The sequence below is a fragment of the Monodelphis domestica genome, chromosome 3, assembly GCF_027887165.1.
Source record: "Monodelphis domestica isolate mMonDom1 chromosome 3, mMonDom1.pri, whole genome shotgun sequence".
Lineage (NCBI taxonomy): Eukaryota > Metazoa > Chordata > Mammalia > Didelphimorphia > Didelphidae > Monodelphis > Monodelphis domestica.
The window spans coordinates 536432204-536459850 of NC_077229.1; the positions used below are offsets into that span (position 1 = coordinate 536432204).

Genomic DNA, 27647 nt, shown 5'->3' on the forward strand with positions numbered 1-27647 from the left:
AGCCCCATGGACTGCATGATCTACAGGGTCTTCAAGAGTCAGTCGCATGACTGAATAAAAAAGGAATAACAGCAATCCAATGTTACAGGGAGGAAGGAGGAAGGTTATGCCTAAGCCCCATTTTTCAGAGAAAGACTGGCAGGCATTGGTCTAACCAAAGCAATATTAGAGATCCAACAGAATGGGAGATAGACTGATACAGCACATTCCCCTAATTTATCACTTACATGATAGAATCTATTCTAGTATTCCAAATAGAATTTAGGATATTGATGTTCCTGACTCGACAAGGTTTACCCCCCTAGATATCCCTTTCTTCTTGATTGAGGCAGCTTGATTTCTGGGTAAAGAAAAATAGAGAAGAGCTTCTCTCAAAAAGTACAGATATGAGGAACTAACTAAGAGTATGATTTCATGAGTCTGAAGAGGGAAGGAAAGGGAACAAGCGTTTATGTGTATATGTTTATGTATAACACACATGTATGCACATATACACACATATATACATATAGTATCTACTATGTCAGGCACTGTGCTATTTGTTTTTACAAATATTATCTCATCTGGGATGTAGGTGCTATTATTCCTAATTTATAGATGAGGAAACTGAGGCAAGTGACTTGCCCAGAGTCATATAGCTAGTAATGTCTGAAGCTAGATTTGAACCAACTACTTCTTATCTGCAGACCCAGTACTTTATCCATTGTATCACCAGCTGCTTGAAGTTATATAACTTCTGTGAGGGGGTCTGGTAGAAAATTAACTTCTTAAATTGGCTCTGAACTGGGGATTTAAAAGCTTAATATAGTTTCTGACCCAGTTAGAATCAGAGTAGGCCTGATTACACAGAAAGGAATTTAAAGCTGATACAATGAAATAAAACAACTAGAAAAGGTAAAGCTGAGCTCTAATTCAATTGAATACAGCAACTATTTATTAAAGTACTTACTATATGCAAACCAATTTACATGACATTGAAAATCTGGAGGCCTATTTTTGATTCTTTCCCTAGTAGTTAGTGCTTTTTCCTGTATCTGCTGAAATATCTTTAAATTTACTTAGTATGTATATCTTTTTAATTTTTTAAATTTAATTTTAAAATTAATTTTATTTATTTATTTTATTTTATATATTATTTATTTTTATATGTGTAAATGTTACTTATTTTTTATAAGTGTATATGTTATTTGCCTGCCACCCAAGGGCAGGGATTGTTTAATTTTGTTTTTTTTATAGCTTGAGTAACACAGTACTTGGTACTATGAAGTTGATTGGTTCATTTTATCATAATTTGTTCAGTCTTTCTCAATCACTGATTTATTATAACAAAAGTACTGCTAAAGATATTTTTGTATGTGCATATCCTTTAAAATTTTTTTCTTTGCTTCTTTGAAATATATGCCTTCTAGAAGTATTACCAAGATTGACTATAATTACAAATTAATTTCCAAAATGGTTGAAACAATTAACAACTCCATTGACTGCATTTGTGTGCTGTGATGGAGGAAATAGGCAAAGACAAGAAATGAGAGAGAGAGAGAGAGAGAGAGAGAGAGAGAGAGAGAGAGAGAGAGAGAGAGAGAGAGAGAGAGAGAGAGAGAGAGAGAGGCAGGCAGAGGCTTGAAGAGGCTTGAAGACTGACCACTCTCTCTGGCCATTACCTTTCTACCTTTAATTTGAAAATTCTAATAGAGAGGGAATTTAGTGAAAGATAATAAAGGAAATAAAAGATGTTACACCAGGAAGCACTCTGAAGGAAGGAAGCTGAATTCAGAGCACCTCCTTCACTTCCTGTTCTATCCACTAAGCAACCTGATGAAGTTTGCATCACAGATGGTAAGTCAATTTCTCCCTCTAACTACAACAACCTTCAGGACAGTTTTCTTTAGTTTAAAAGATCTATTTATTCTCTTGGGGAAAGGAGATAAGGAGGGAAACTGGGAGAGAGGGAAAATTCTAATTCTAATTTATCACTTATTGAAAGCTTTGAATGTCTCTTCAAAAGGAAAACCTTCTTCATCTGAGGGAAAATAGCAGTAACCCTGCTGTGGTTTTTTCTGGGCAAGACTATCTTTTTCCTTCAGTTCAAATTAGAGTTAGAAAGGTAATGGCCAGAGAGAAGATGAAGCGGTCAGTCTTCAAACCACTCCCAAGCAGAAGTGAAGACCAGTCAGCTAGGGTCCAACTGTCTTCTCCTTTAAGCTTCCATGGGATTTTCTCTCTCTCTCTCCTCCCCCAATGGGTCTTGGTTCCATGTGTTCTTGAGCTTTTCTTGCTTTGCATTTCATTTCTTGTCTTTGCCCTTTTCCGCCAACACAGTGCCTGTCCTTTAACATCCCTTCTAACAATGATCATTTTCCATATTTGTCTCTTGACCATTCTAATAGGAGGTGGATAACATTCCTTAGTTTGTACTTTTCTTAGTGATTAGAGCATTTAAAAATATGATTGTTGATAACTTGTATTTCAGTTATTGAGAGTCACTTGTTTATATCTTTGAATATTTGTTAATCTACTTGGCAATAATTTTAATTATTAATTAAAAATAAATTCCTTACATATATTTATCAGAAAAATTTACTGGAGAAACTTCTCCCCTCCCAATAAACTTTCTCTTCTAATCTTAATTGCATTAATTTGGACAAAGCCTTTTCAGTTTGATGTTATTGAAATTTTTCATTTGATCTCCTATAAGCCTCTCTATCTTTTGTTTGATTAAGAAAACTTTTTCTCTTCAGAGTTGTGAAAGGAATTTATGTTCCCTTTCTTCTAATTTGCATATGTTATGATCTTTCATAATTAAGGCACTTATCTATTTTGAGCTTTTTGTGGTATAAATTATATATTGCTGGAAAACCAAATTGCTGCCAAATTCTGCCAGTTTTCTTTGTTTTATTGTTGTTGTTTAATGGGAAGTTTTTATAGTAATTAGATATCTAGAGTTTATCTTGAAACATCTAAATGGAGTTTCTAGAATCCTCTCTCAGAAACTTGTGTTTTGGGACAAGTCCTAACCACTCTGAACCTCCATTTACTATAAAATAATAGCATCTATCTAACAGGGTTGTTATAAAACTCAAATGAGATAACATATATAGAGTATTCTGGAAACTTAAAAATACTAGATAAATGCCAGTTGTTGTAAAATGTTCTATTACATTTGGATGTTATATACCCAATATGTTATACTGATAAATATTTCTATTTTTTTATTTCTACCAAGTCATTTTAATGATTATCTTTTTGTAATCTAACTTGAGACCTGTTATAGTCAACCCCTCTTCCTTCTTCACTTTTCTGGGAAAAAAGAAAAAATCCTTATAATATGTATAATCAAACAAAATAAATTATTTCACTGTGTCATATATACATAGATATATACATATATTACATACTATAAAAATTAAAATTAATGTCCAATAACTTAAAATATTATATGTTATAATATTTATTAATAACTAGAAGTAACAAAATAAAAAGGTAACAGAATAAAACCATGTGCCCATGGCTAATCTACCTATTCAAACAGTCTCCACAGTCGCCAACAGGAAGGAAAGAGAGCTAGCCACAGAAGACCACCTTATTTACTCTCCTGTCTATGTCAGTAATGACAGGAAGTCAGTGGCTCCAGGGAATTGTAGTTTTTAGGGTAACAAATTTCTAATTACACAATACATACAGATAGATAGATAGTGCTGCACCCTCAATCCATTACCTGTTTGTTAAGAGGTAGTAGATAGCATGCTTCCTCAATCTTGAGAATGATTTGTCATTAAGTTGAATAAATTCTTATAGTGTTCAAAGTTTTTTGTTTTTTTACAATATTGTTTAAATCACTTTTTTTTTCTTTTGTTGATGAAAGCTTTTAGAAAGAAGTTTCCCCTTAAGAACTACTTTGGCTTTACACCAAAAGTTTTAGTATGTTGTCTCTGTTGTTTTTATGTTGGGGAGTAGAGAGGGAAAGTTGGGAGGGGGCAGGATAGGAAAGGACACCTATTTTTTAGAATTCAATCTTTATCTAAAGAATGAATAACATTTTCTGCAAATGGCATTTGTTGACATTTTTATTGTGTTGTTGTCAATAGTGTGTTTAATTTTTCTACTTTTCTACCTTTGATTATGAAATTGATTTTGTGCCCTAGCATATGATTTTTCTATGCCCTACCATAGTTTTTGTAAAGATGGCTTTTACAAAGTATGTACAGTCCTTTTTTCCTTCTGAAATCAGCAGAGATTCCTAGCATATGTAGGGGTTGGGATAAGGATTAGACCTATGATTTCATTGCTATAGTAGCATCCAAGTAAGCAAGTTCCTTCCTTTCTCCATAACATAGAATATTAAAGAGTTCCCTAGACCATTGAAAGGTGAAGTGACTTTCCCAGTAGGTGTCATTTCATTTCATCTCAGGTTTTCTCAGTTTTGAAGTCATTTCTCTGATATAGCATATTGCTTTTTAATACAACATATCTAATTTTAGAACACTGAAAGAACAAAAGAAAAAGCATTAAGTGCCTAGAATTCATTATATGCCAAGTACTATGCTAAGTGCTGGGAATACAAGTGAAAAAAAGTTGAGGCAGTCCCATCTCTCAAGGATCTCATATTCTAATTGGGGGAAATAATATACAAAAGAAAGTTCAGCTACAGGAAGAATGGAAAGCACCAAAAGAGGTCAGTGGTTTTCCAGTATGAGAAATTGCAAGTCCTAAGGCTTCTTGGGGTTATATCAGTGGGTTCCAGGCACCTAGAAGACAGATAAATCCTGGAAGATCTCAGGAGGCAAGGGCAGATAAGACATGATGATCCTTCATTTTGCCAGAAAAAATTAGTGTTGGTGATTCTCATCTCATTCAAAGCTTGTAAGTTAATAATTAGTCTAGTTGCTTTCTTGATAGCTTAATACCAAGAAAGATAAAGGGGGAGGGAAAATGGGAGGGAGGAGGAAGGATTTTGTCAGTAATTATAGTTCATTTCAATTCCTGACTTCTGAGTGAGTTTTGTATGACCCACGGCCAGGGGAAAGGTAAGGAAGTGAAAGGGTACCCAAAGTAGTGGCAGATAGATCACCTAGGCCATCCCCAATGTGTTTTATTCACATCCTTAAATTCTTTCTTATATATCTTTTTGTTAGGGTCCTTTATTGGGATGGGGCATATAGTAGTTTTCAAGTATTAATAGTCTTTCTGCCTACTGTAATTCTATTGAGTTTTTCTCTAGATATTATACCCTTCAGTTCATATATATTCATTTCACACTATCAATCCTTTAAATTTATCATCCCTTCAAGTATATTATACTATAATATATGACTTTATTATTTTCTTAATTATCTTTTTTACGTCTTTTTATTCTTGATCTATTGAGATCATGATTGCTCCATCCACTTTTATAAATTTACTTCAAGCACAATAAATTTCATAACATTGGATATTCATTTTAACTTTGTATGAATCTTTGTTTCACTTTTGTCTCATAAATTATATAATGCATTCTACTTTCTAATCTATTTCATTTTATGGAAGATTTTATAACAACTCACATTCATTTTTTAAACTTATTTTTTTTTTAATTTTCTTCTCATTTCTATCATCTGTCCCAGTGGGGGTTGAGGATAGGGAATAAAAATGAAATCTACGTAAGAAATACAGAACAAGACAAACAAAACAAATTACCATACTGTTTCTGCATATTAATCTACCACTTCTTCATTAGGAGGTGGGTGATTCTGACTGTGATTCTTTGGCATTCAAACTCATTTTTCCTGGCTGCTGGCCATATTTTTTATCTTTGATTTGGGAGGTCTGGATTTAGGAACTTTAAGTTTTGGGTTTCTTTTAGAAGTTGATTAGTGTATTCTTTCTGTTTTCACTTTGCCCTCTGGCTCTAATAAATTTGGAGAGTTTTCCTTTATGATTCTTTGACATATGGTATCCAGGTTTTTTGTCATGGTTTCTATGGAGAGTGATAATTTTAGAATAATGTTTCTTCAAATTGCTTTCTACGTAAATGTTTTTAATAATAGTACTTTATATTTCCCCCATTTTCCAAACTTTTGATTTTTAAAAATTAGTTATTTTTGTCTGATGTGGTAGTTGAATTTTGATCACTTCATGCTGTTTTTTAGGGAATCTACTACTTAGATACCTTTTCTATTCTGTCCTAAACTATTTGTCTTCTCTCCATTTTTTGTTCCAGAATTCTAATTTTATTTATTTTTGACTACTTTATTTCTTCTAGCTACCCTTCTAGTCCTTGTGGCTAACTAATTTCCCCCTTTTAGGTTCTATTTGTCTTTGCTATGGAGCTACATACTTATTCTGGACTTATTTCTTGGGCATCTCAAACTCATCTTTATATATGTCTTTATTTTATTTGGTGTTTTCTTCTGTTTACTCTTATTTCCTAACCTCAGTTCTTAAATTGGAACATTATGCCAAGGCCTTAGTTCGCCTTCCCCAACTTCCTTGGATGGGTTAATTAGACTTTCTTTGCCTGATCCTGTGAAGTCTAGATACCATTATCACTGTTGTTTTGAATGGAGTTGGTGTCCTCTCTCACCTCCTGTCACACTTACTTTAATCCTGGTTTCTTCCTATAGCATCACTTAGTATTGGTACCTCATTGCTGAGTTGACCCTGTCTCTGTTATTTTCAGGAGGGAACAGCTGACCTTATCTCCCTGGACAAAGATATGCCAGGGCAGGTTCTATCCTTCACTTCTGTTCTAATAGACCAGAGCTGAGAATGGGATTAACTACTTTTTTTTTGTATTTGTTGTCCTATTGGCATTACACTTATCACAGCAAGGGATCACTTTCATGATAATGGACTAATTCATATTCCAGAGATACCCTCTTTGATTTGGCTTTTAAAAGGCTGAGTAGGAAAAGTGATAGAGAGAAAAAGTAAGGATAATGGATAGACATAAATACAGACTTGAAGAAGGCTTGGGCTTCTCTCTGAGACCCTCAGATAGAGCAGGCCCTGAAGAAGAAGCAGCAACAGAGAACTAAGTAAAATTAGTCCCTGTGTAATGGAGGTTTGCTGTATGTCTAAAAAGTTAATATGACATCATCCTGGTGAAAGAAGATAGGGATGTGAGAGTAGAGAGTGATGGACTGGAGCATATATATGGTTCTGGACCCACCTACAAATAATTGAGAGCATCCTTTTTCTATTCATAGCATAACTAGAATTGTCATCATTTTAAAAATAGCCTTACTCATTATCTTCATGGCTTTTATGACACTCCCACCTGAAGGAACCATATCATACAGAAAGGGGAGAGAAGATCTGAAGACTTTCTTTCATCTTCCACTCCTACTTAGATCATGTAATTTTGAGAAATAGGTGTAAGTCTTTGGCCTTTTTATTTGGTCTTTTTTGTTCTAGGTCCAGGGCATGTGTGATTTGCCCAGGTGTTTGAGCCACAAGGATCCCAGAGTTCAAGAATCAAGACTTGCCCAGGGTCACACAGCTAGGAAGTATCTGAGGCCAGATTTGAACCCCAGGACCTTCTGGCTCTGGGCCTGGCTCTGAGACTGATCCAGCTAGCTAGCTGCCCCCAAAATAAAATCCTGGTTTCCAAATTGTGTGTGTATGTGTGTGTGTGTGTGTATTTTTCCTAGAGATTTCTTGTTTCCTCTCTGAGAAAATGAGTTAATATAGATAATGAAGTAGTAGTTGTATATGATCTGGAAATGAATGCTATACTTTTCTGAGGAAGCTATTATAATGCATAGTACATTGTTCAGTAATTCTCTGGTTTTCCAAAAGTTCAGAGTAGGTGCTGTATTCCTAAATTGTCAGGGGAGTAAAAAAATCTAGTTCAGTAGTGGTGATTAGCAGAACAGAGTGCTGATTTCAGTATAATATTTTTACAATGAAAACTGTAATGACCACAGCCTCCTATCATAGCCCCTATTACAGCCATACTGACAGTTAATGAAAAATGAATGTCTTAAAGAACATCTTTGTTCAAGGCAACTTGCTTAGAACAGCACTGAAAAGAAATTCAAGGTTTTATTCTTAAACCAACTTTCATTATCTATTCAGTAAAGAATTTTCTCATCTGGAAAATTGAGCTAGTTGTAAAGATAATCTTCAAGGTCCCTTCTGCTTCTAAATCCTATAACCTTTTAACTTTCCTCCACATTCTAATCTCTTACAGGATTACGCTGTGATATAATGGCTAGAATTCTAGTCTCCGAGTCAGGAAGACTTGAATTCAAATCCAACCTCTGATATATATATATATATGGACTATAAAAAGCTGTCTGTTCTTTACTGCCTTTGTTTCTTTCCTTTCACTCTAACAATCTTTTACAATTCGGCTTCAGAACTTATCACTCAAATGAAAATGCTTTCTCTAAAGTTTCCAGCAATCTTTTAATTGCCAAATCTGCTAGGACTAAGGACTAGTGTTTCCTAGTCCTCTATCTCCTGGACATATCTGCTTTATTTCATTCAAACACCCTCTCCTCCTATATAGTCTTTCTTCTTTGGGTTTTCTCTCTAAGTTTTCCTCCTATCTATCTGACCATTCTTCCATCTCCTTTTCTGGCTTTTGATCCATATTTAGTAAATTTCTAGACCTATTATTTTATCATAAAGCCAGATATCTTTCTCCCTCAGGATTCTAGGTCCCAAGGACCTGGAAGGTGGAGGTTTTTTTCTCTGATATGCTCTTGGCTCAAACTTCCCATTCCAATGTGTGTTATCTATTGTTAGCTGCTAGTAATCTATACTCCAGCTGCATTTAACAAATTAATATAAATAAGTTTTTTAAGGTATATTTATTTCAAAGGTATAACAAAAACAGAAGTAAAAATATGTTCCCCAAATACCCAAAGGAACATTCCCTGTACTACTTAAGTGCTAAGGCTTAGTCTTAACACAATTCACACAGAGCATTTGCCCCACTGAGTTTATTCCCATGGAGCATAGTTGATAGATGAGTCTGTATTTCTGATTGAGCAGGTTTCTTATCTAGCAGCAACTCTAAGCATGAACTCCAGTCCTGGACACTCTGCCAATCTTCTGAAACTCATAAAACCATAGTCATCTCTAGTCTCCTTCACTTAAAATCAGAAACAGAATCAGGTTTCATCTTCTAAAGTTCACAAAGCCATAGTCATTTCTAATCTCTTTCACCATAGACAGATTTCATAGGGGTGCTTGGCAAGAGAAGGAAGGTGCCTCCCCTACTCAGAGGCTTTTAGCATCTCTTCCTTCATGAATACTAGCCGGGTTAGAGAAAACCAGATTCTTGTCACTCCTGCTCCTTTTGGCGTTGGGCAAGGCCCTCTTGGAGTTTGGACATAGAGTCCTTGACTAGCCCCGTATGATCAGCATAAAAGCAAAATTCCTCTTTAAGGCTACACAGAGGCCACCTTGCTGCAGAAATAGGAGGTCTAGTCCTCACCTGTTTTGGAGTACTACCTCTGATAGGGAGGTAAGAGATTTTTTCAAGCCTCAATCCTAGCGAGATTCTCATTTTCTGCTGTTCTAAGTGCTGCCAGACCCTGGTGGTGCAGGGTGAGGGAAGCTATCCCTCTCCCAACCCCGGCCAGGCCAAAGATAGCAGCCAATGTTATGGCCATAGTGGGTTCTCTTTTCATTCAGTCAGGGGTTTGGTTATCTGATTGGGGTCGGCCTGGAAATATAGGGAATGACCCTCATAAAAGATTCTTTTGTTTTAGAGAACAGACAGATGTCTAAGATACAGCCCGATAGAATCGAGGTACAGCCTGGAGGTGCATCTCTCTGTCCATATTAAATCTAAAGGAGGCATTGGATGTTTTAGACTAGGAGTCACGAGGATGTAAGGGAGCAAAGGAATTTCCCTGATAATAGTTTGCCTGTTTCTGGGGGCAATGCCCATGTCATCCCCCCCTCTCCAAATATGTAAGGGAAAAGGGGCGATGGTCTCAGTCTTCTGTAGCTTCTTCAGAGCTGAGAATGGTTGTAGAGCTGTCCCTTCCTGTTGTCAGGAGAGAGAGAGGCATTGACTGTAGGCAATGTCCAAGGCTTCAGGCTGGGATGGTTGCTGAGGTTACAGTGGCATCTGGGTGACTCCCAGGAGTGCTTCTACCCTAGAAGCATCTAGAGAAGTGACAAGGTTACAAATGCAAGGTCCACATATCCCACAGGGGAGTAGCCAAAACTTGAACAGGGAGGGAAAGACTATAGGCACAGGGTCTGTAGGAGTGTGTCCTCAGTAAATGCCTGGGTCCTAGGTAGATGGGGAACTTCTTGGAGATCTGAAGGATGTCCAGCCACTGCTTCCCCCAATTGGCAGACAGGTCACAAGGGGGAGAGTCAGCCCCTAAGATAGAAGTATAGAAACCAGGACTGGGGCAAAAACTAGAGCAACAGATATAAACAGAGAAAATTAACACAATAGAAATTGATATTAAACATTTGCATTTGGGTATCTTAGCCTACAGACTTCTTCAGAAATCATCTTCTGACAGGAATAGATCCCTTTAGGATATCGGATTCCTGAGTTGTTTGCAGAATTGGTATGTGGTGTTTCTGTTAAAGAATATCCTTTTTCAAAGTACACATTAGCTATTAACATCTATAAGCACTTGAATAACTATATTTTACAGATTAATTTCTTTTACCCCAGAATCTAGGGAAAATTCAGAAGGCTTTGGGTCATATTTCCAATCTCAAGATCCAAACTTTAATTGTGGTAAATTAAGGCTGCAAATACAAGCCATCTATTAATAAACCTCACCTACTTCCCAAAGTATGTTCCCTAACAATTTAAGAATTTTCAATTATTAACCTAATAGGTTGTTTGGGGAAATGGAAACTTTAATTTTACAATTTGCATTATGTGCCGATTCTGAGAATTTGTCACAAAGGAAAAAGCAGACGGGGAAAATATTTCCTCATGTCACAAAGGACACAGTGAGTGGCTTCATGTAGAAGCCAAGGCTGTCATTGGCTCATACCATTATTGTTTCACTCAAGGATTAGCAGCCTAGATGGTCAGGAAAGTCTAGTCCAAGGTGAGTCTTGGGTTGCCTTCTCCAACCATTCTTGGAGTACTTTGTTGCCATTGGATCCCAGAAACCTTTTTGCCCTAAAAGACAAGTCTTACCCATTTCAGCTGAAAGAAGTTCTGCTTATCAGCAAATAAGAATTTCCATATACCTCAAACAAGCTCTTCTGATAATTTGCTCTCTTTAAGGATTCCTTAAAGTCTATGAGCCTACATTATAGCAGTCATTCTTACATATTTTGACAATAATTAACTTATCACACTTCAGTCACAAAACCTGAACAGGAGTATTGAATTTATTAGCTCTATAGTAAATATAAATCAGGGCTAGATCATATCCTGGCTTTAGGCCATCTGAAGGAACTAAGACAAGATCAGTCAGGAATCTCTCTAAGGAAATTTCAGAGAAATTCCAGAATTATTTGTGATTTTCCAAAACCACATACATCAATTCTAGATATTATCCCTAAGTTAAGGATCCAGTTATGAGAGCAGAACATCTATCTGTTCTCTTTCACCGTCTCTCTCTCACTCTCTGTCTCTCTGTCTCTCTCTCCCCCCCACCCCCATCTCTCTGTCTGTCTGTCTGTCTCTTCCTTCAAAACCCTCTGCTTAGAAAGCAGATCACAACTTCCATTCTTCCTTCACAAACCTGCATACTCAAACTTTAAGGACTTTAGAGCAAAGTCCCTCTTTCTTCTGAATTCAAACACAACATACTTTCTCCACTTTCTCTGACTTGCTTTTATCATCATAAATCAAACAAACATTCCCTTGGCATCATTTCAATTGCTAATCGGTAACCCAAAAGAATTCTGATTTAAAGGATTACATCATTGAACCACTGCATCTTTAGCATAGTACTGATCAGTTATAAATTTCAGTTCATAGTACAAATTGGCAAACTGAGGTAACCACTGAGTATTGAACAAAATTTATGGTACAGTCAGGTTTACAATAAGCTTTTGTTTACATCCAAACAATTCTTAAAACACATGCTTTAGCAGCAACTCACATAACATATTTCAAAACATTTCATAAAGCATTTAGTATAACAGGATCTATTTTAAATTCAGATATTTGAAGTGTTTTAAGACCATAAACCTGAAAGCAAGGCTTTTGACAAGCAGGCTGATTATCTGTTTTTGAGACCAAGAAGTTAAATGTAATAATAAAGTTAGTCCAACTTTAATACGCTGGATGAAAATCACTTGATAATTTTAAACAAAAATCCATTTTTGGTAAGTTTAAACACTTAAAACCCATTTTTTGATGATGATGATGATGAAAATAGATAAGTCTTCTTGAGGCTATACTGCTAAAAATACCTGTTTTACAAAACTGATCTGTGACTTTTCTATACAGACTGAAATTTTACTGTCTGAAAAAATTAAAATTAGGATGTTATTTTCTAAACCCATATATACACATGGTCACAATTTTGAAATAAAATACCAATAAATAACTCTAATAGAGAGATTTAAGCATTACTTCTTTCTGGCTAGCAGACAAAGGAGATTTATTAGGACTTCTTATCTATCCCTGTTTACCTCAAAACAGAAGATAATTAATAGGTTGTTCTACAAGTTGAAAAACACCTTAGTTTTAAAAATGTAAGACATTTAAAAATCCAAAAAGGAGGGGTGTCTCACCAGTTGTCTTTCTGTTCAGAATCAACCTTCTTCCTCCCTGCAGCAGAGGAGGAAGGCATATCTGATCAATGAACTGATAGCTTCCTGGTCCCCTCCCCCCCCCTTTTTTTTATCATCTCTGCCTGGATTTCTCGGTGGATCATTGGCTCTAAATAGCTTGGAAGAAAAAAACACAACTAATTTATTTTTGTAATGTTGAATGACCATGTTACACCTTCAATAAGTGAGAGGCATGGCATATCCATGGCACACTAAAATCGTAATACCATCCTCTACTTGGGTAGTGACTGTGCTGGACTTCTCCCTTTTCAGTCTGGGAAGTCTCAGGTGTGGACTGGCTACCAAGCCTGAGGTCTGAGTCAGATAGGGACTAGCCAACTCAATTAAGACAAAGGGAAAAACATCCTTGAAGGCCCTTCCTGTTGGGAAGAGATCAAATCTAAGTAGCCTGAGGGAAAATTCAATTGGGTTTTTTCTTTGCTTGTTTGCCTGTTTTCCTCATGTTGCATAACTGAGCAACATCAAAGGAAAAAAATGAAGAAATTTGCTTTTTGATACCCTAAATTCTAACACCAGGTGGCAATTGGACATATTTTGCAGGAAAGAGGGAATATGGACAGAAGCTTTATCCCCTCACTAAGCTCCCAGTTCTCCAAACTCTACTCTTTACTTGGATTTTAAGGCAAGGCAAATTCCCCAATTATAAACATCACTGGAAGAAAATGGCCAATATTGATATACTCAGGGCCCACCCGGAACTGTGGGCCCAACGACCATGATGGGGAGAACAGTGGTGGAGGTGGGCTCCTGAGGTTTAGGGGTACATTGTCTGTCCCGGTTATGAGTGCCATGAGCTGTCCCCCCACCTTCTGACTCGTTCTTGGCCTCTAAGTGAGGGCATAAGGGGGCAGAAGAAGGGGATGGCGGTGGCAGGTCCTGGGGCTTGGGGGCTGACTCTGGTAATATGGGTGGGGCCGATGCCTCTGGCTCAAAAGATGTCCCAGCGTTCCTGCACCTCTTTTCCCTCACATCCTCTAAGAGGGTCAAGGCCTTAAGGGCTCCCTTTGAAGGAGTACAGGGATCTCAGGGAAGAAAGGATTGGAGCCACAACAGGGGGTCCAGGACTAGGCCTTGCCAGGTAAGAATATAAGGAATCTGATAGGGATGGTCTTGTGGGCCAGGATCTAAAACCTGGGCTCGGACTTTGGAAATAACCTCTAAGTTGAGGGTCCCCTCCTTGGGCCATCCCAGACCAAATGTCGGCCACTCTGAAGAACAGAAGGTAACAAGTTTATTCTTTTTGATGGACTTGGAGAGATTGTGGGCCCTCACCTTGAAGACAGAGAAATGGGTAGTCATGAGGGAGAGCAGAGTGGACCTCTGGGGTGGACTCTTCCTGTCCCATAATGTCTTATAGGATGAACGGAGTTAGTAGGCTATACACAAAAGTGGTGAATACGAACACAGACAGGGCAGTATGTGATGGACTGGACAGCCAAGACAGACACAACAAATATGAACATTGGATTGGATGTGCTCCTCTACTCACCCAAGGGGCTAGGGGTGAGTGGTCCCAAAAACAGAGCAGTATGGCCAGGCTTTCCCTGGGGCCACACCCCCTTCCTCCAGTGGATCCACTGGGTTTTCTAATTCCAACTGGGGGGCCTCTAACCATCCCTAATTCCAACTGGGGGGCCTCTAACCACCCTGAACCGGGGACTCAAACCCTGGGCAAGGGCCTTTAATCCCTGCAGTGGAGACTCTAACCCCACAAATAAAGTAAAATCAAGTGGCCAGAATACGTTGTTTAAGGGAGTCAAGTCCGAGAGGTCCTTCCCACAGCTCATCCAAGGGAGAGGGAATCGGTGATCCTTAGATGAAGGTAGCCAAGAGGGGTGTAACAGTATTTGTCCACATGCTTCCCAAGATTTCTGACCTATCCCCTTGCGGTAAATAGGAACTGCATATTTTCCTAGTCCACACTCAGAAATAGGTGGATGGTTCTCTGGAATGAGTCCAACTTGGCAATAGGCTGTCCCCATACAACCTCCGGGCCCGGTGACCAGTATATAGCCACTTAAACATATGTTGATGACTCAGGAGACCTTCCTCCCTCACTCTCACACAACATTCTCTACACATTCATTCAACACCTCCAGAGGCTACTCACCGAACGCTACCATCTTCCACCGAGATGTGACGTGTTCTGGACCATGTTGTCTTGAGTTGCCCTGGTGACAGGGGTCCCCTCCTTCTTTTGGTCAGACTCTGCTTCTTTCATGGGATCCCGGACAAGCCCCCATGAAGTACCAGTGAATCGATCTCAAGGATGAAATGATAACCAAAATGATAGCCAACCAACCAACAATGTAACACACAGGAGGGAGTTTATTAAACAAACTGCATTTTGGGCTTGGCACTCAAAAAAATGGCTCAAGTCCTGTATTCGGGGCTTGAAGGCTTTTTTATACACTGGAGTGGGTGGGAACTTCTAGGGTTGGGGTTGTTATCAGCTCCTAGCACATTCCAGGGTGTGGTAACTGGTTCTTCATTAACTTGCCTGCAGGGGCTCTATTGGGTCAGGGAAGGGGGTATACAGGGTATGGTAACTTGCCTGCAAGGGTACTAGGGGCGAGGGGGCCAGGGAAGGGAACAGGAACTGGTTCTTATCTATCTATCTATCTATCTATCTATCTATCTATCTATCTATCTATCTATTTCTAGTCTCTTCCCTGAGCCTCAGTCTCACATTACCAATTACCTATTGAATATTTCAAAGTCTGTGTCCTGAGACATCCCAAATTCAACAGGTTCCAAAGTGACACCCTTATTTCTCCCGCCCCCCCCCCCCAAGCTCTCATTTCTCCCAAATTTCCCTATTTCTGTTGAGGGTATTAACATCCTTCTAGTTTCCAGACTTATAATTTTGGTTTTATTACTGACTTCTCACTTTGCTTAACTCCATGCACAATCAGTTTATAAATCTCACATTTTCTAATTATACATCTCTCATATCTGATCCCTTATTTTCACTCACCACATTTATTTGGGCCTTTATGATTTCTTACCTAGTTTGCCACTTATTGTAATTGATCCTTAAATGATTACCCTTATTTAAATTTCTCTCCATCCTATCCCATCCTTCACATTCCTGAGAGAGAAATTTTTCTTTTTTTTTTTAAAACCCTTACCTTCTGTCTTAGAATCAATACTAAGTATTAGTTCCAAGGCAGAAGAATAGTAAGGACTACGCTTACATGACTTGCCCCGGGTCACATATCTAGGAAGTGTCTGAGGTCAAATTCAAATCCAGAACCTTCCATCTCCAGGCCTGGCTCTCCGTGCACTGAGCCATCTAGCTACCCCATAGTGATTTTTCTTAAATTCTGTTCTGGCCATGTTGTTCCACCACTCAGATAATTCCAATGACCCCCTATTGCCTTGAGGGTAAAATGTAAACTCCTTTGTTTAGGTTTTATAGCCTTTAAAAACCTCACCCCAACTTATTTTTCTAGTCTTGTTGGACATTAACTCCCCCATCCATTTGCTCAGATCTAGCCAAACTGGCCTTCACTTTGTTCCTCATGTATAACAATCCATCCTGTCTCTTTACACTAATGGTTACCATGCCTGGAATTTATTTCCTCCTTATCTCTGCCTCATTGAGTCCCTCTTCAAAACATTGCTCAAACACTGATCCCTCTATCTGCTAGCATTTTCCCTTTCAAATGAACTAATTATACTTATTTTTATTTATTCTGCATATACTTCTGTATGTTTGTTGTCTCCTCCATTATAATGTCAGCCCCACATTAGTAGTAATTGTTTCATTAATTTTATTTGTATCTCCAGCACCTATACATGCCAGTAAGTATTTAATATGTGTACTGATTAATCAAAGTTGAAATTAACTCCAGTGGTTCAGATTACAACCTTCTCATCCTATTTCTATGTCCTTATGAGGCACTACTCATTGGACTAAGGTGTTTTTTTTTTTTTCCAGGTCTCTTAAAAATACATAAATACCAGTGAACACATAGGCTATCTTTTGTTACATGACCAACCTTTCTTCTTTTCTAAACACTCACCTCTATAGCTATATTTTTGTTACTTTGTTGGTAAATCCTTTGTTGGTAAAACCTTGCAGTTTATTCATGTCTATCATTTCCTTTTGGGTTACCTACAATTTTATTTCTTCAGAAAATATGGTATTCCTTGATTTATAAACATATGCCATCAGCAGAAGATTATTAGTATTTTTTGTTAGATAATCATTAAAACATCGCATAATTTTCCAAGTGCAAAAATAATAGCAGACTCACATTTATATAACACTTAAAAACTTGCGAGGCACCTGTTCCTTTGTTATATTTAAATCTGAGATTAATTTAGCTAATTATGTAATAGTGTGGAACTGTAATATCAAAGTTGGTTAGTCATATTGGTCCCTGCATTTTTCTTTCTCTGAAACTTAGAGCTAAAAATACCAAATCATAGAATAAGAGAATTAGAACTTAAAATAGAGAAACCTTAGAAGTCATCTAATCCAGCAACCTCATATTACAGCTGAGAAAACTGAGGCACAGAGGTGACTTGTCTAAGTTGGTCTAAGTCTAAAATGGTAATATAAATTAAAGTATCAAATTTAACTTATCAAATGCCTACAAGATACTATGCCAGGCACTGGTGATACATAGACAAAAATGAGAGTCCCTGCCCCTGAGTAGTTTATGTTCTACTGAGAAGAAACAGTGTGTACTTAGAATAATAAAATACAATACTGAAATGGTATGTAAGAGTCAGTGTAATAATAAATATGGCCAAAGTGGCACCAGAAATAAAGGGAATAATAAATACAAAGTATTTGAGGATGGGGAGACACACCTAAGGATAATATACACTGAAGATGGCGAAAGAGGATAAGCAGGCAAAAACTTGTTTTCCTTAAAGACATTCATGTTTCCTCAGGGCCTGCCCCCTATATATCTTTCTAACCTCATCTCTAACCAATCTCTTACCTCTCAATATGATCTCTTTGATCAAGTATAACTTTGGATCTAGTTCAGATACTTAAACCTTCAACTAAGTCTTAGGGAGTTAAGAAATTTACTGTTCTATTTTTTTTTAGCCAGATATAATAGAGCTAGAAGAAGAGTTTACTTTATAAAACATTCAGAGTTCAGTAGCCATATTTGAAAAATTCAAATGGGATGAATGAAAACTCAATTTTCATTTTTTTTTTTTTTTGCTAAACACTTCTTTTAACAATGTCAATCGAAATGAATCAGAAAAAACTTCTGGGTTTCCTGTTTTGTCCCCTACTCTTATAGTCCACCTTCAATACACAGGATTTTGCTCACTGATTTTCCCTATTAGTTTGTTGCTGTAACAAACTTATCTTTCTCTGGGTTCTGTCATTACAAGATTCTCCTCTGAAAGAGGACATAGGCTTTTCCCATCTCTGTGAAAAGTGCCTATAGATAGGCTATATATCTTTCAGGTTTTTTAAGTGGTCTTAACTACAAGATACTCTAGGGGGGAAATTATATATAGAAGTATAGAGAACTAGATCTTTTAAAAATGCTTTATTATATATTTTAAATATTCTTTTTAAATTTTGAGTTCTAAATTCTCTCCCTGCTTCCCACCTCTCCCCACCCACTGAAAAGGCAAGCAATATGTATGTGAAATCATGCAAAGCTTATTTACATATTAATCATATTGCCAAAAAGTAAAAATAAAATGCAAAGAGAAAATTATACTTTAATTTGTACTCAAGAGTTCATGAGTTCTCTTTCTGAAGGTGGATAGCATTTTTTAAAAATCATAAGTCCTTTTGAATTGTTTGGGATCCCCGAGTTAATCCAAATTAATCTGAATTAATCAGAGCAGTCAAGTTTTTCAGTTTGATCATCAACATTGGTATTACTGTGCATAATGATCTCCTGGTTCATTTTGTCATTCATATAGGTCTTCACATATTTTTGTGACTCACCCCCATAATTTCTAAAAACATAACAATTCTCTTTCACAAGCATATGCTTGTTCTGCCACTCCCTAAATGATCAACAACCTCCTAATTTCCAGGTCTTTGCAACCCAAAAAGAGCTGCAATATTTTTTACATATATAGGTCCTTTTCCTTTTTCTTGGATCTCTTTGGGATACAAATCTCAAAGTTTGTTGAGTCAAAGAATATACACAATTTTATAGCCCTTGGGCATAGTTCCAAATTATTCTCCAGAATGGCCTGATCAGTCCATAACTCCACATACAGTCCTCCATCAGCATATATTCCCTCCAGCATTCATCATTTCTGATAGGTGTGAGATAGTACCTCAGAGCTATTTAAATGAACATTTCTCTCATGAATAGTGATTTAAAGCATTTTTCATATGATTCTAGATAGCTTTGATTTCTTCCTCAGAAAATTGCCAATTCACATTCTTTGACCGTTTATCATTTGGGGAATGGCTTTTATTTTTATAAACTTGAGTCAATTCCATATCTTTGAGAAAAGAGATTATCAGAGAAACTTACTATAAAATTTTCTGATATTACTTGATTGTCTGTGGTACCTTTTAGCAAAAATTTCCCTGATTATCTCTTTTAATTAGATATATTTTTGCTCTTGTTTTGTCTGAGATCATGATTTCTACCTTTCTTCTTTAGCTGAAGCATAATTGATTCTGTCCCAGAATCCCCCCCCCCCCCCACTTTAACTCTGTGTGTGTCATTCTGTCTCTTGTAAAAACTGTTTTGTTGGATTCTGGTTTCTAATCCATTCTGCGATCCACTTCTGTCTTATGGGTAAGCTCATCCTACTCATATTCACAGTTATGATTATTGTGTATTTCTCTTTATTCCATTTTCTCCTGTTTTTTATCCTACTATTTTTCTCTTTATTCTGTTATGCCTCAAATTTGAGAATTTGAGGAATTTGAGAAACTTTACTTCTAACCACTGCCTCCTATTATGGAGTACTAAAGTTGAAGCCCTGGGGTTTGGGAAGGATACCTTTTATAAGAATGTAAGACTCTGAAGCTTAGCTTAAAAATAAAATGAGAAATTTGTTAATTTAGAAAGTAATGTTGAGAATAGCAAGGAGGATAGCAAGATGGAACAGCAAGAAGGGGAACTGTTCGTTGGGAGGACAGAATGGATGGAAAAGCTCTCTCCCAGAAGACATCAATTCTGGGGATTTTATATTCTTTATAGCAGTGTAGACATGATACTGTGTCATGGTGACTCTAGAGTTCATTCAGTGGGGGGTTTGGTTATCTGACCAGGTATACCTGGTGACATAGGGGGTGACCCTCATAGTTTAGATGCATCTCTCTGTCCATCTAAAATATCTAAAGGACAATCCAAGGAGGATGATCCCCTCAGGGTCTTATAAGAGTTATCAAATGTTTGGGGTTAGGAGTCACAAGGATGTAAGGGAACAAAGGAATTTCCCTGATAAGTTTGCCTGAGTTTCTGGGGGTACAATGCCCATGCCACTCCCACAGTAAGTCCTCCCTTTTATCATCCCTCCTGTTCCCATATCAGTTATCTCCTTTTCTCATTTCTCTATTGAGATAGATTGAGAAAAGATTGATTTTTATGCTCTATTGAATGTGTATATATATTCTTCCCTCTTTGAACTGATTCCAATGAAAGTGAGGTTCAAGCATTGCCCACTACTCTACCTCCCATTTTTCCCTCTATTGTAAAAGCTTTTCTTTATGTGCCTCTTGTAAGAAACAGAAATAACCAAGAATGTTAATAGCAGGAATGCTAGTAGAGGAATGTTAAGGGGGAAAATATTTCCTTTACTGCTCGTAATAGATCAGGCAGGTGGCCAATAGCTTGTGGCTAATGAAGCTCCATGTAACAGTTTTGGCCTGCACAAGGATAACCAGTAGAGGCAGATGTAAAAAAGTCTCTATTTAATAACTATTAAAAGTTAAGGATGTCAAATTTTCTATCCAGGCTTTTCATCAGGAATGCTTAAAACTCCTCTATTTCATTAAATATCTTTTTTTTCCTCTCAAATATTATATTCATTTTTTAGTTATTCTTAGTGGCAATTCTAGCTCCTTTACCTTCTGGAATATTATATTCCAAGCCCTTCAATTCTTTAACATAAAAACTGCTAAATCCTGTATGGACCTGACTTTGGCTCTATAATATTCAAATTGAGTATTTTCTTCTTGACCTGAAAACTTTGGAATTTGGCTATGATATTCCTAGGAGTTTTCATTTTGAGATCTCTTATAAGAGGTGATTGGTTTATTCCTTTTCATTCTGGTTTATACTTTAGTTCCAAGGTATCAAGGTAGTTGGTTTTTTTTAAATAATTAAAAAATTAAATGTTATCTAGATTCTTTCTTTGATCATGACTTTCAGGTAATCCAGTAATTTAAAAATTATTTCTCCTTGGTTTGTTTTCAGGTCAGTTGTTTTCCCAATGAGATGTTTCACATTTTCTTTTAATTTATTTAATTCTTTTGACTTTATTTTATTGTTGCTTGAAGTCTCATGGAATCATTTGCTTCTACTTACTCAATGCTAATTTTAAAAAAAAATTATTTAAAAATATTTTTCTATGGTTACATGTTCACTTCTTCCCCTCTTCCCTCCCCACTCCAGGAACTGACAAGTAATTTCACTGGGTTATATATGTATTATCACTAAATACCTATTTCTATTAATTTTTGCAATAATCTTTTAAAACTAAAACCCCAAATCATATATCTATATATACAAATGATAAATCATATGTTTTCTTCTGCATTTCTACTCCCACAGTTCTTTCTTTAGATGTGGATAGCATTCTTTCTCATAAGTCCCTCAGGATTGTCCTGGATAATTGCATTGCTATTAGTAGTAATTGCTATTATATTTGATCATCCCAAAATGTTTCAGTTACTGTGTATAATGTTCTCCTGGTTCTGCTCATTTTACTCTGCATTGGTTCATTTTCAATGCTAATTTTTAAGGAATTATTTTCTTATTTTTCCATTTGGCCTATTCTATTTTATAAGAAGTTCTTTTCTTCAGTGAATTTTTATACCTCTTTTTGCATTTTGCTAATTTCTGTTTTTTTTAATGTTGCCTTCAGAATTTTTGGTGTCTCTTTTTACCAAGCTGTTAGTTGTCTTTTCATAATTTTCTAAATCTCTCTCATTTCTTTTCCCAGTTTTTCCTCTACCACTCATCTCTTTTAAAAGAGATTTCCAGAAATTCTTGTGGGGTATGGGTCCAATCAGAATTTTTCATTGAAACTTTGCTTGTTACTGGTTTCATATTTTTCTCTTCTTCTGAGTTTATGTCTTGGCTTTCCCTGTCACTGCAGTAGCTTTCTGCTAATTGTTTTTGTTATTTGCTCTTTTTTTCCCAGCCTATTTTTTTTTACTTTGAACTTTATATTAATGTTGGGCTTTTTCATTCTGCTCTTTTCAGAACTAGTTTTGGAAGTCTGTAAATTTTTAGTGTTTCCAAGGTGGTATGATTCTGGGAGAGGTATAGCCATTGGTCTCTTCTCTGGTTCTTATCCAAGAAGTGCCCCTGTTTCCCTGTAGCCAGGAGTACTAGTACTCCTCTTGGTCCTGCAATTGTTATCAGATCCCCTGATCTCCTGCAGCCACAAACACTAGTACTCTTCTCTGCTTTGGAACTGTGACACTTGTTCCCTTGTGACCAAGCACACTCCCTCTTGTCCCTGTAACTGTGACTCAGATCTGTGAATGAGCAATACACTGACAGGTTGTAAGCAGGCTTGGGAAAGAGACTGTAGCCAGAGTCTGGGGTATCAGGGGAGTGTTCTACTACTATGGATATGAAAAAGATGGTTCCTGTCTGCACAGATCTTAGTCTTCTTGGGAACATACAAAGGAGGAAAACTAATGGGACAAAAGGGTACTTAACATTTGATTAGGCCTACTAGCTCCACTGGAGCTGGGATCATCAAGTACTTTAAGGTCTATTGCTTCGTCTGAAATGGATGAGTCTGGGACTTCCCTTGGGGTGAGTTCTCAGGGGACAGGGGCAAACTCTGAGCTCCCAAAAATAGTTGACATTTCAATAAAGAAAATTTGATGAAATGCAGGACTAATTTATGTTAAAAAAAATTCTTAGAAGCAAAGGTATTGGAGCAGTTAGGTGGCTCAGCAGATAAAGAGCCAGGTCCGGAGTTAGGAGACCATTCTTGGATCTAGGGCAAGTCATTAACCTTAATTGTATAGCCCTTGTTGTTCTTCTATCCTAGACCTGATATTTGTGAATTTTAGATTTAGTCCATATGTAGTATCAATTCTAAGGCAGAAGGTATGGATTTGGGGGAAAAAAGGCAATTTCATTGAAGTTACTTTCATAATATAAAGAAAAATATATATTTAAAACCAGAGCAAACAGAAGAAAGGGCAATTATTATTATCCATCATCACCATCATTGTCATAATATTTATATCTAAAATACATTATATATTATATTTCATGATGATTATTTACCAATTGCTTTTTTATGTAGCTATAGAAATGCAATGATACGAGAGCAATAGCAAAAGAAAAAATTTTTTAAGGCTTAAATTCCTTTGGCAAAAAAAAAAGTCCCTAATGTAAAAGCAAATAAATCAGAAAAAAGCATTTACATTGAAGATTTTATTTTTATGTTATATATTTATTATATTTATTATGTATTTTATATTTTATAACACATAGTTTATATATGCAATATAAATAATCATATATATTTTATTATATATTATATTTACAACATATCAAACTGTATTACAAAAACTATTTGGTACTCACTAAAAAAGAATAGGTCAATGGTACATAATAGATAGATAAGAATTAGAAACAATGGAACCTAATTAGCTCAATATTTGATAAATCCAAGAGCATAAATTACTTTGGGGGGGGGAAAGAATTTTTTTTGACAAGAGGTGATCTGAATACTTTGACCAAAACTAAATTAAAATTATGAGCTTACATCAACTATAATAAACTCAAAATGGATATGCAACAATTAAAAAAACAAAGCAAAAAATATTAAAGAATAATATTCAGAACCTTTCATAACTATGTTAAGGAGAGAATTGTTGACTAACAAAATCATAGAGGACATCATCAAAGATAAAAAGAGATAATTTGGATGCTAAAAGCTTTTATGGTAATGAAATTAATGAAGATAAAATTAGAAGAGAACAAGTGAGTGGGAGAGTATCTATATCAGATATTACTGATAAATGTTGGAAAACAGAAATATACAGGGAATTGAAGCAAATGTCATTCAACAAATAATTATTAATACCTACTATTTATATATAACAATAAATATCATTCCCCAAAAGATAAATGGCTAAAGGATATGAAGAATTTTCAAAGGAAGATTTAGAAATTATAAATGAAAATATTTTCCAAATCAGTCATAGTAAAAGAAATGCAAATGAAAACAACTCAGATATTCTATTTCACATCTTGCAAATTAGCAAATATAACAAAAGATACAAAAAAAGTGTTGCAGAGACTTTAGGAAGATAGACATAATGATACACTCTTGATTAAACAGTGATGTGTTTTCAATCACTTTCTCTGAGAAAGTCAGAAAAATTTAGGATGAAATATATGAACTTATGCAAAGCAAAATTAGTAGGACAAAGAGATTAGTATACACAATAATTAGAACAATGCAAATTTAAAAATCACTAGAAGTTGAATTTTGAGTGATTGAAAAACAAATGAAAGTTCCCTAGAGAAGAAAATGAAACATACTGCGTAATGGTAGCAAGGTATGGATTACTAAAACAAAATATTTTTTAACATTATCAGATATAGTCTCTGAGATGTTTTTGCTTCATTGTTTTTCTTTGTTTTAAGCAGGATCCAATGTTCATGATGAAATGACTGTGTTGTAAAGACAAAAGGCATCATTAAAACACATATTTAAAATTTTGAGGAAAATGTGCCTTGCCCAATATTCTGGTTACTGAATTACATAGATCATTCTAATCTAATAAAGCTTCCTCATCTTTCCTTTTTCCTGATATTTTGTTTCTTCAGTTTTCTAATTTATAATGAATACACAAGATTTCAGTTTCATGCTTTATTATTCTCCCTGTGAAAATTAATCAGAAATTGGAAAATTTTGTGCATTTTGGTATTTTCAATGAAATAAAAGAATTTAGTTGGTTTTTATTAACTACAAAAATAAATTCATTTTATGTCCTCCTTTTGATGAACTTGAACCTGGTGAATTAAAGTATTGACCATAAGAGTAAGAGGTGATTTTATTCTTTTGATTCTGAATCTGAATAAACAAAAGTTAATTTTGTTTTTTCAATGTTACTAAATTGCCAAAATAATCTAATTTTAAGCATTATAAAAATATGTACATATATTCAGAATTAGCTTTTTTAAATATTCCATATTCTATATGAATATTCTCACTCTATAGGTCTCTTCATATTCATGCTAGCACTTATTCTCTGGTGAAGTCTGTTACCCAAGCATCATTCTACCTTGGTTAGAGAGGCTGATTTTATAAGACTGGTTGGCTTCAGAGTGATAAATTTCTCAGCCACAGCTATTCTCCAGAACTATTGTTTTGGTAGAATATTTTTGATCAATACTAATGAAAGAAAAATATCTACACTGACAAATCAGACTTGAAATATTGAGAAAGTAGTAGTACTGGTAGTGCCAGTGGTTGCCATGGTGGTGATGGTGGTGGTGGTGGTGATGATGGTGGTGGTGGTGGTAGTAGTAGTAGTAGTAATAGTAGTAGTAGTAATAGTATCATTGATACCCATATAATGTCAAGAAATCTAAAAGTCCCCAAACACATTAGGCAAATTAATGTGAAGTAATTGAAAGACATGGATATAATGTCACACGAGTAAAGAGTGTAAAAATTAAAATTAATGTACAATAATGTAAAATATATTTTAAAAGATTTATTAACAATCACTAGAAATAAAGGAATAAAAAGGTAACAAAATAAAACCATATGCCCATGGCTAATCTACCTTTTCAAAAACCCCACTCCACCATAGTCATGATAGGAAGCAAAGAGAGCTAGCCACAGAAGACCACCTTATTTATCTCCCTAAGTCAGCACTAAGTAAGGACAGGAAGTCAGTGGGCTCCTGGGAAATGTAGTTCAAAGGCACAAGATTTCCAATTATACAAGAGGGCATGAATGAGTTACTAGTCTTTGTCATTGGATAAAGTATTCAGTAGATGAGACCACATATCTATCAAAATGTTAGTATTACTATATCAGTGGTATCCTATTACACAAACACTAGAATAAGACTTTAAAAATGCAAGTTTGTACCCAAGTGCATTTAGTAGTAGGTTGACAGTGATTAAATTATTTAATTCAAAGTGTATATGACAACCCAGTCTAACTGTTTGAATGATTCTAGATTTTGATTAACGTTCATCAGACTACATCATCCCATTTGAATCCATATATTTCCTTAATTTCTTTTAGAATTGTGGAAAAAGGCTATTACAGTGAGCGGGATGCTGCCCAAGCTGTTAAGCAAATCCTGGAGGCAGTTGCGGTAAGTATTAAATAATGGTTAAGTAATTAAGTATTGAGACATAACCTTTTTCTTTCCCAGAGTAATTCTTAATAATAAAATGGTCATTACAACAACATTATTTTTATAGGAAATAATATGAAAATATGTTCTTTTTCTTTTCTTATTGATTTCTTTTTTCATTGATACAAATAGCCTTGAATGGCACAACTAATCACTAAACTAAATTCTCTCATTAGGCACAGATTTCCCAATTAAAGAACTGCATGTTAGCTTTGAGTCCCCCAAACCCCTTTTCTTATTGTTTTCTTTTTTTAAATCTGTTTTCCCCCCACCATGATAAACACATATCCTGGAGTTAGAAATTTATTATATTAACTTTTTTTTTTCCTGATTGGACCAGAAGTGCACAAACTGGATATCAGAATGTGGCAGTTTTAGCTTTGGAAAGGAAACAACAATTCTGCATGCATCACATATCAAGATAGATTATTTATAGAGGTAAAAATATGTTGATGACTGTTTGCTAGAAAATATTCTTTCTTGAGCAGCTTATTTCAATAAAAAAAGAATGAGACGTTCCACAACTAGTGAGACCTTACTAGTGAAATTCTTTCAAATGTATTCAGAAAGGTGAAAGCTGGTAAAATAAACATTTTTTTCAATTATTGAATATGAACTCAGAACAAATTATTGTCCAAATAAGTAGTACAGATCTCAAGGGAAGATGCTTAACATAATTGGTTCAGTGTACCTTATTAATTTAAAGGATAGGTATTCAATACACTAAGAAACCAGGCTTGACAGACAAGTGTACACTGGCCTGACAGTCACATTGTAATGAATATTTTCCAGACAATTTGAAATAAAATAGAAGCAAAACTCTAAGACAATAGGTTGATTGAGAAAGACAGGTATTTCTTAGCAAAACTGGGTAATTAGATTTTCATCCCAACCTAAAGCAATTGAGAATTTTCTCCCTATTTTATACTCTAAAATTACATCATTCAAAATCTCACCCCAATAGTCTACCATCAATCCTACGTCTCAGTGAATGAGTGATACAGTTAGAGACAATGGGTGGGAGATATATTTTCTAGCAATAGTTGGGTGCTGTCTCCTCAAAGAGGTGCCTCAACTTCTTATTGAGTCTTGGTTGGTTGGGATGGTCTTCAATCTGATATACTAGCAATGACCCTTAGCCAAGGGGGTCAGCATATTTCCAAGTGTAAAAATTAAATTAGTATCTAGTAATAAAAATATTATATTTTTATGAGGTTTATTAAGAATTATTAGAAATCAAGGAATAAAGAAGATACAAAATAAAAAAACCACATGCCCATGGCTGATTAGCTCATTCAAAATCCCCACGCTTAGCTTAGCTTACCACTATACTTCCTACATCATTGCAATGGTAGAGAGAGTGTGGTAGGCGTTACTGCCAGTT

The 27647-nt window shown here is 35.7% G+C and overlaps 1 protein-coding gene across 8 annotated transcripts in view; it reads left to right on the forward strand.

The window, feature by feature from the left end:
- CAMK4 (calcium/calmodulin dependent protein kinase IV) overlaps nucleotides 1-27647 on the forward strand; it is a 215012-nt gene that overhangs the window by 112892 nt on the left and 74473 nt on the right. For all 8 annotated transcript variants that reach the window (XM_007486600.3, XM_007486603.3, XM_016431362.2 and 5 more), the window contains one exon: nucleotides 26149-26221. In XM_007486600.3, the coding sequence (XP_007486662.1) occupies nucleotides 26149-26221 (73 nt within the window). The remainder of the gene's footprint in view (nucleotides 1-26148; nucleotides 26222-27647) is intronic.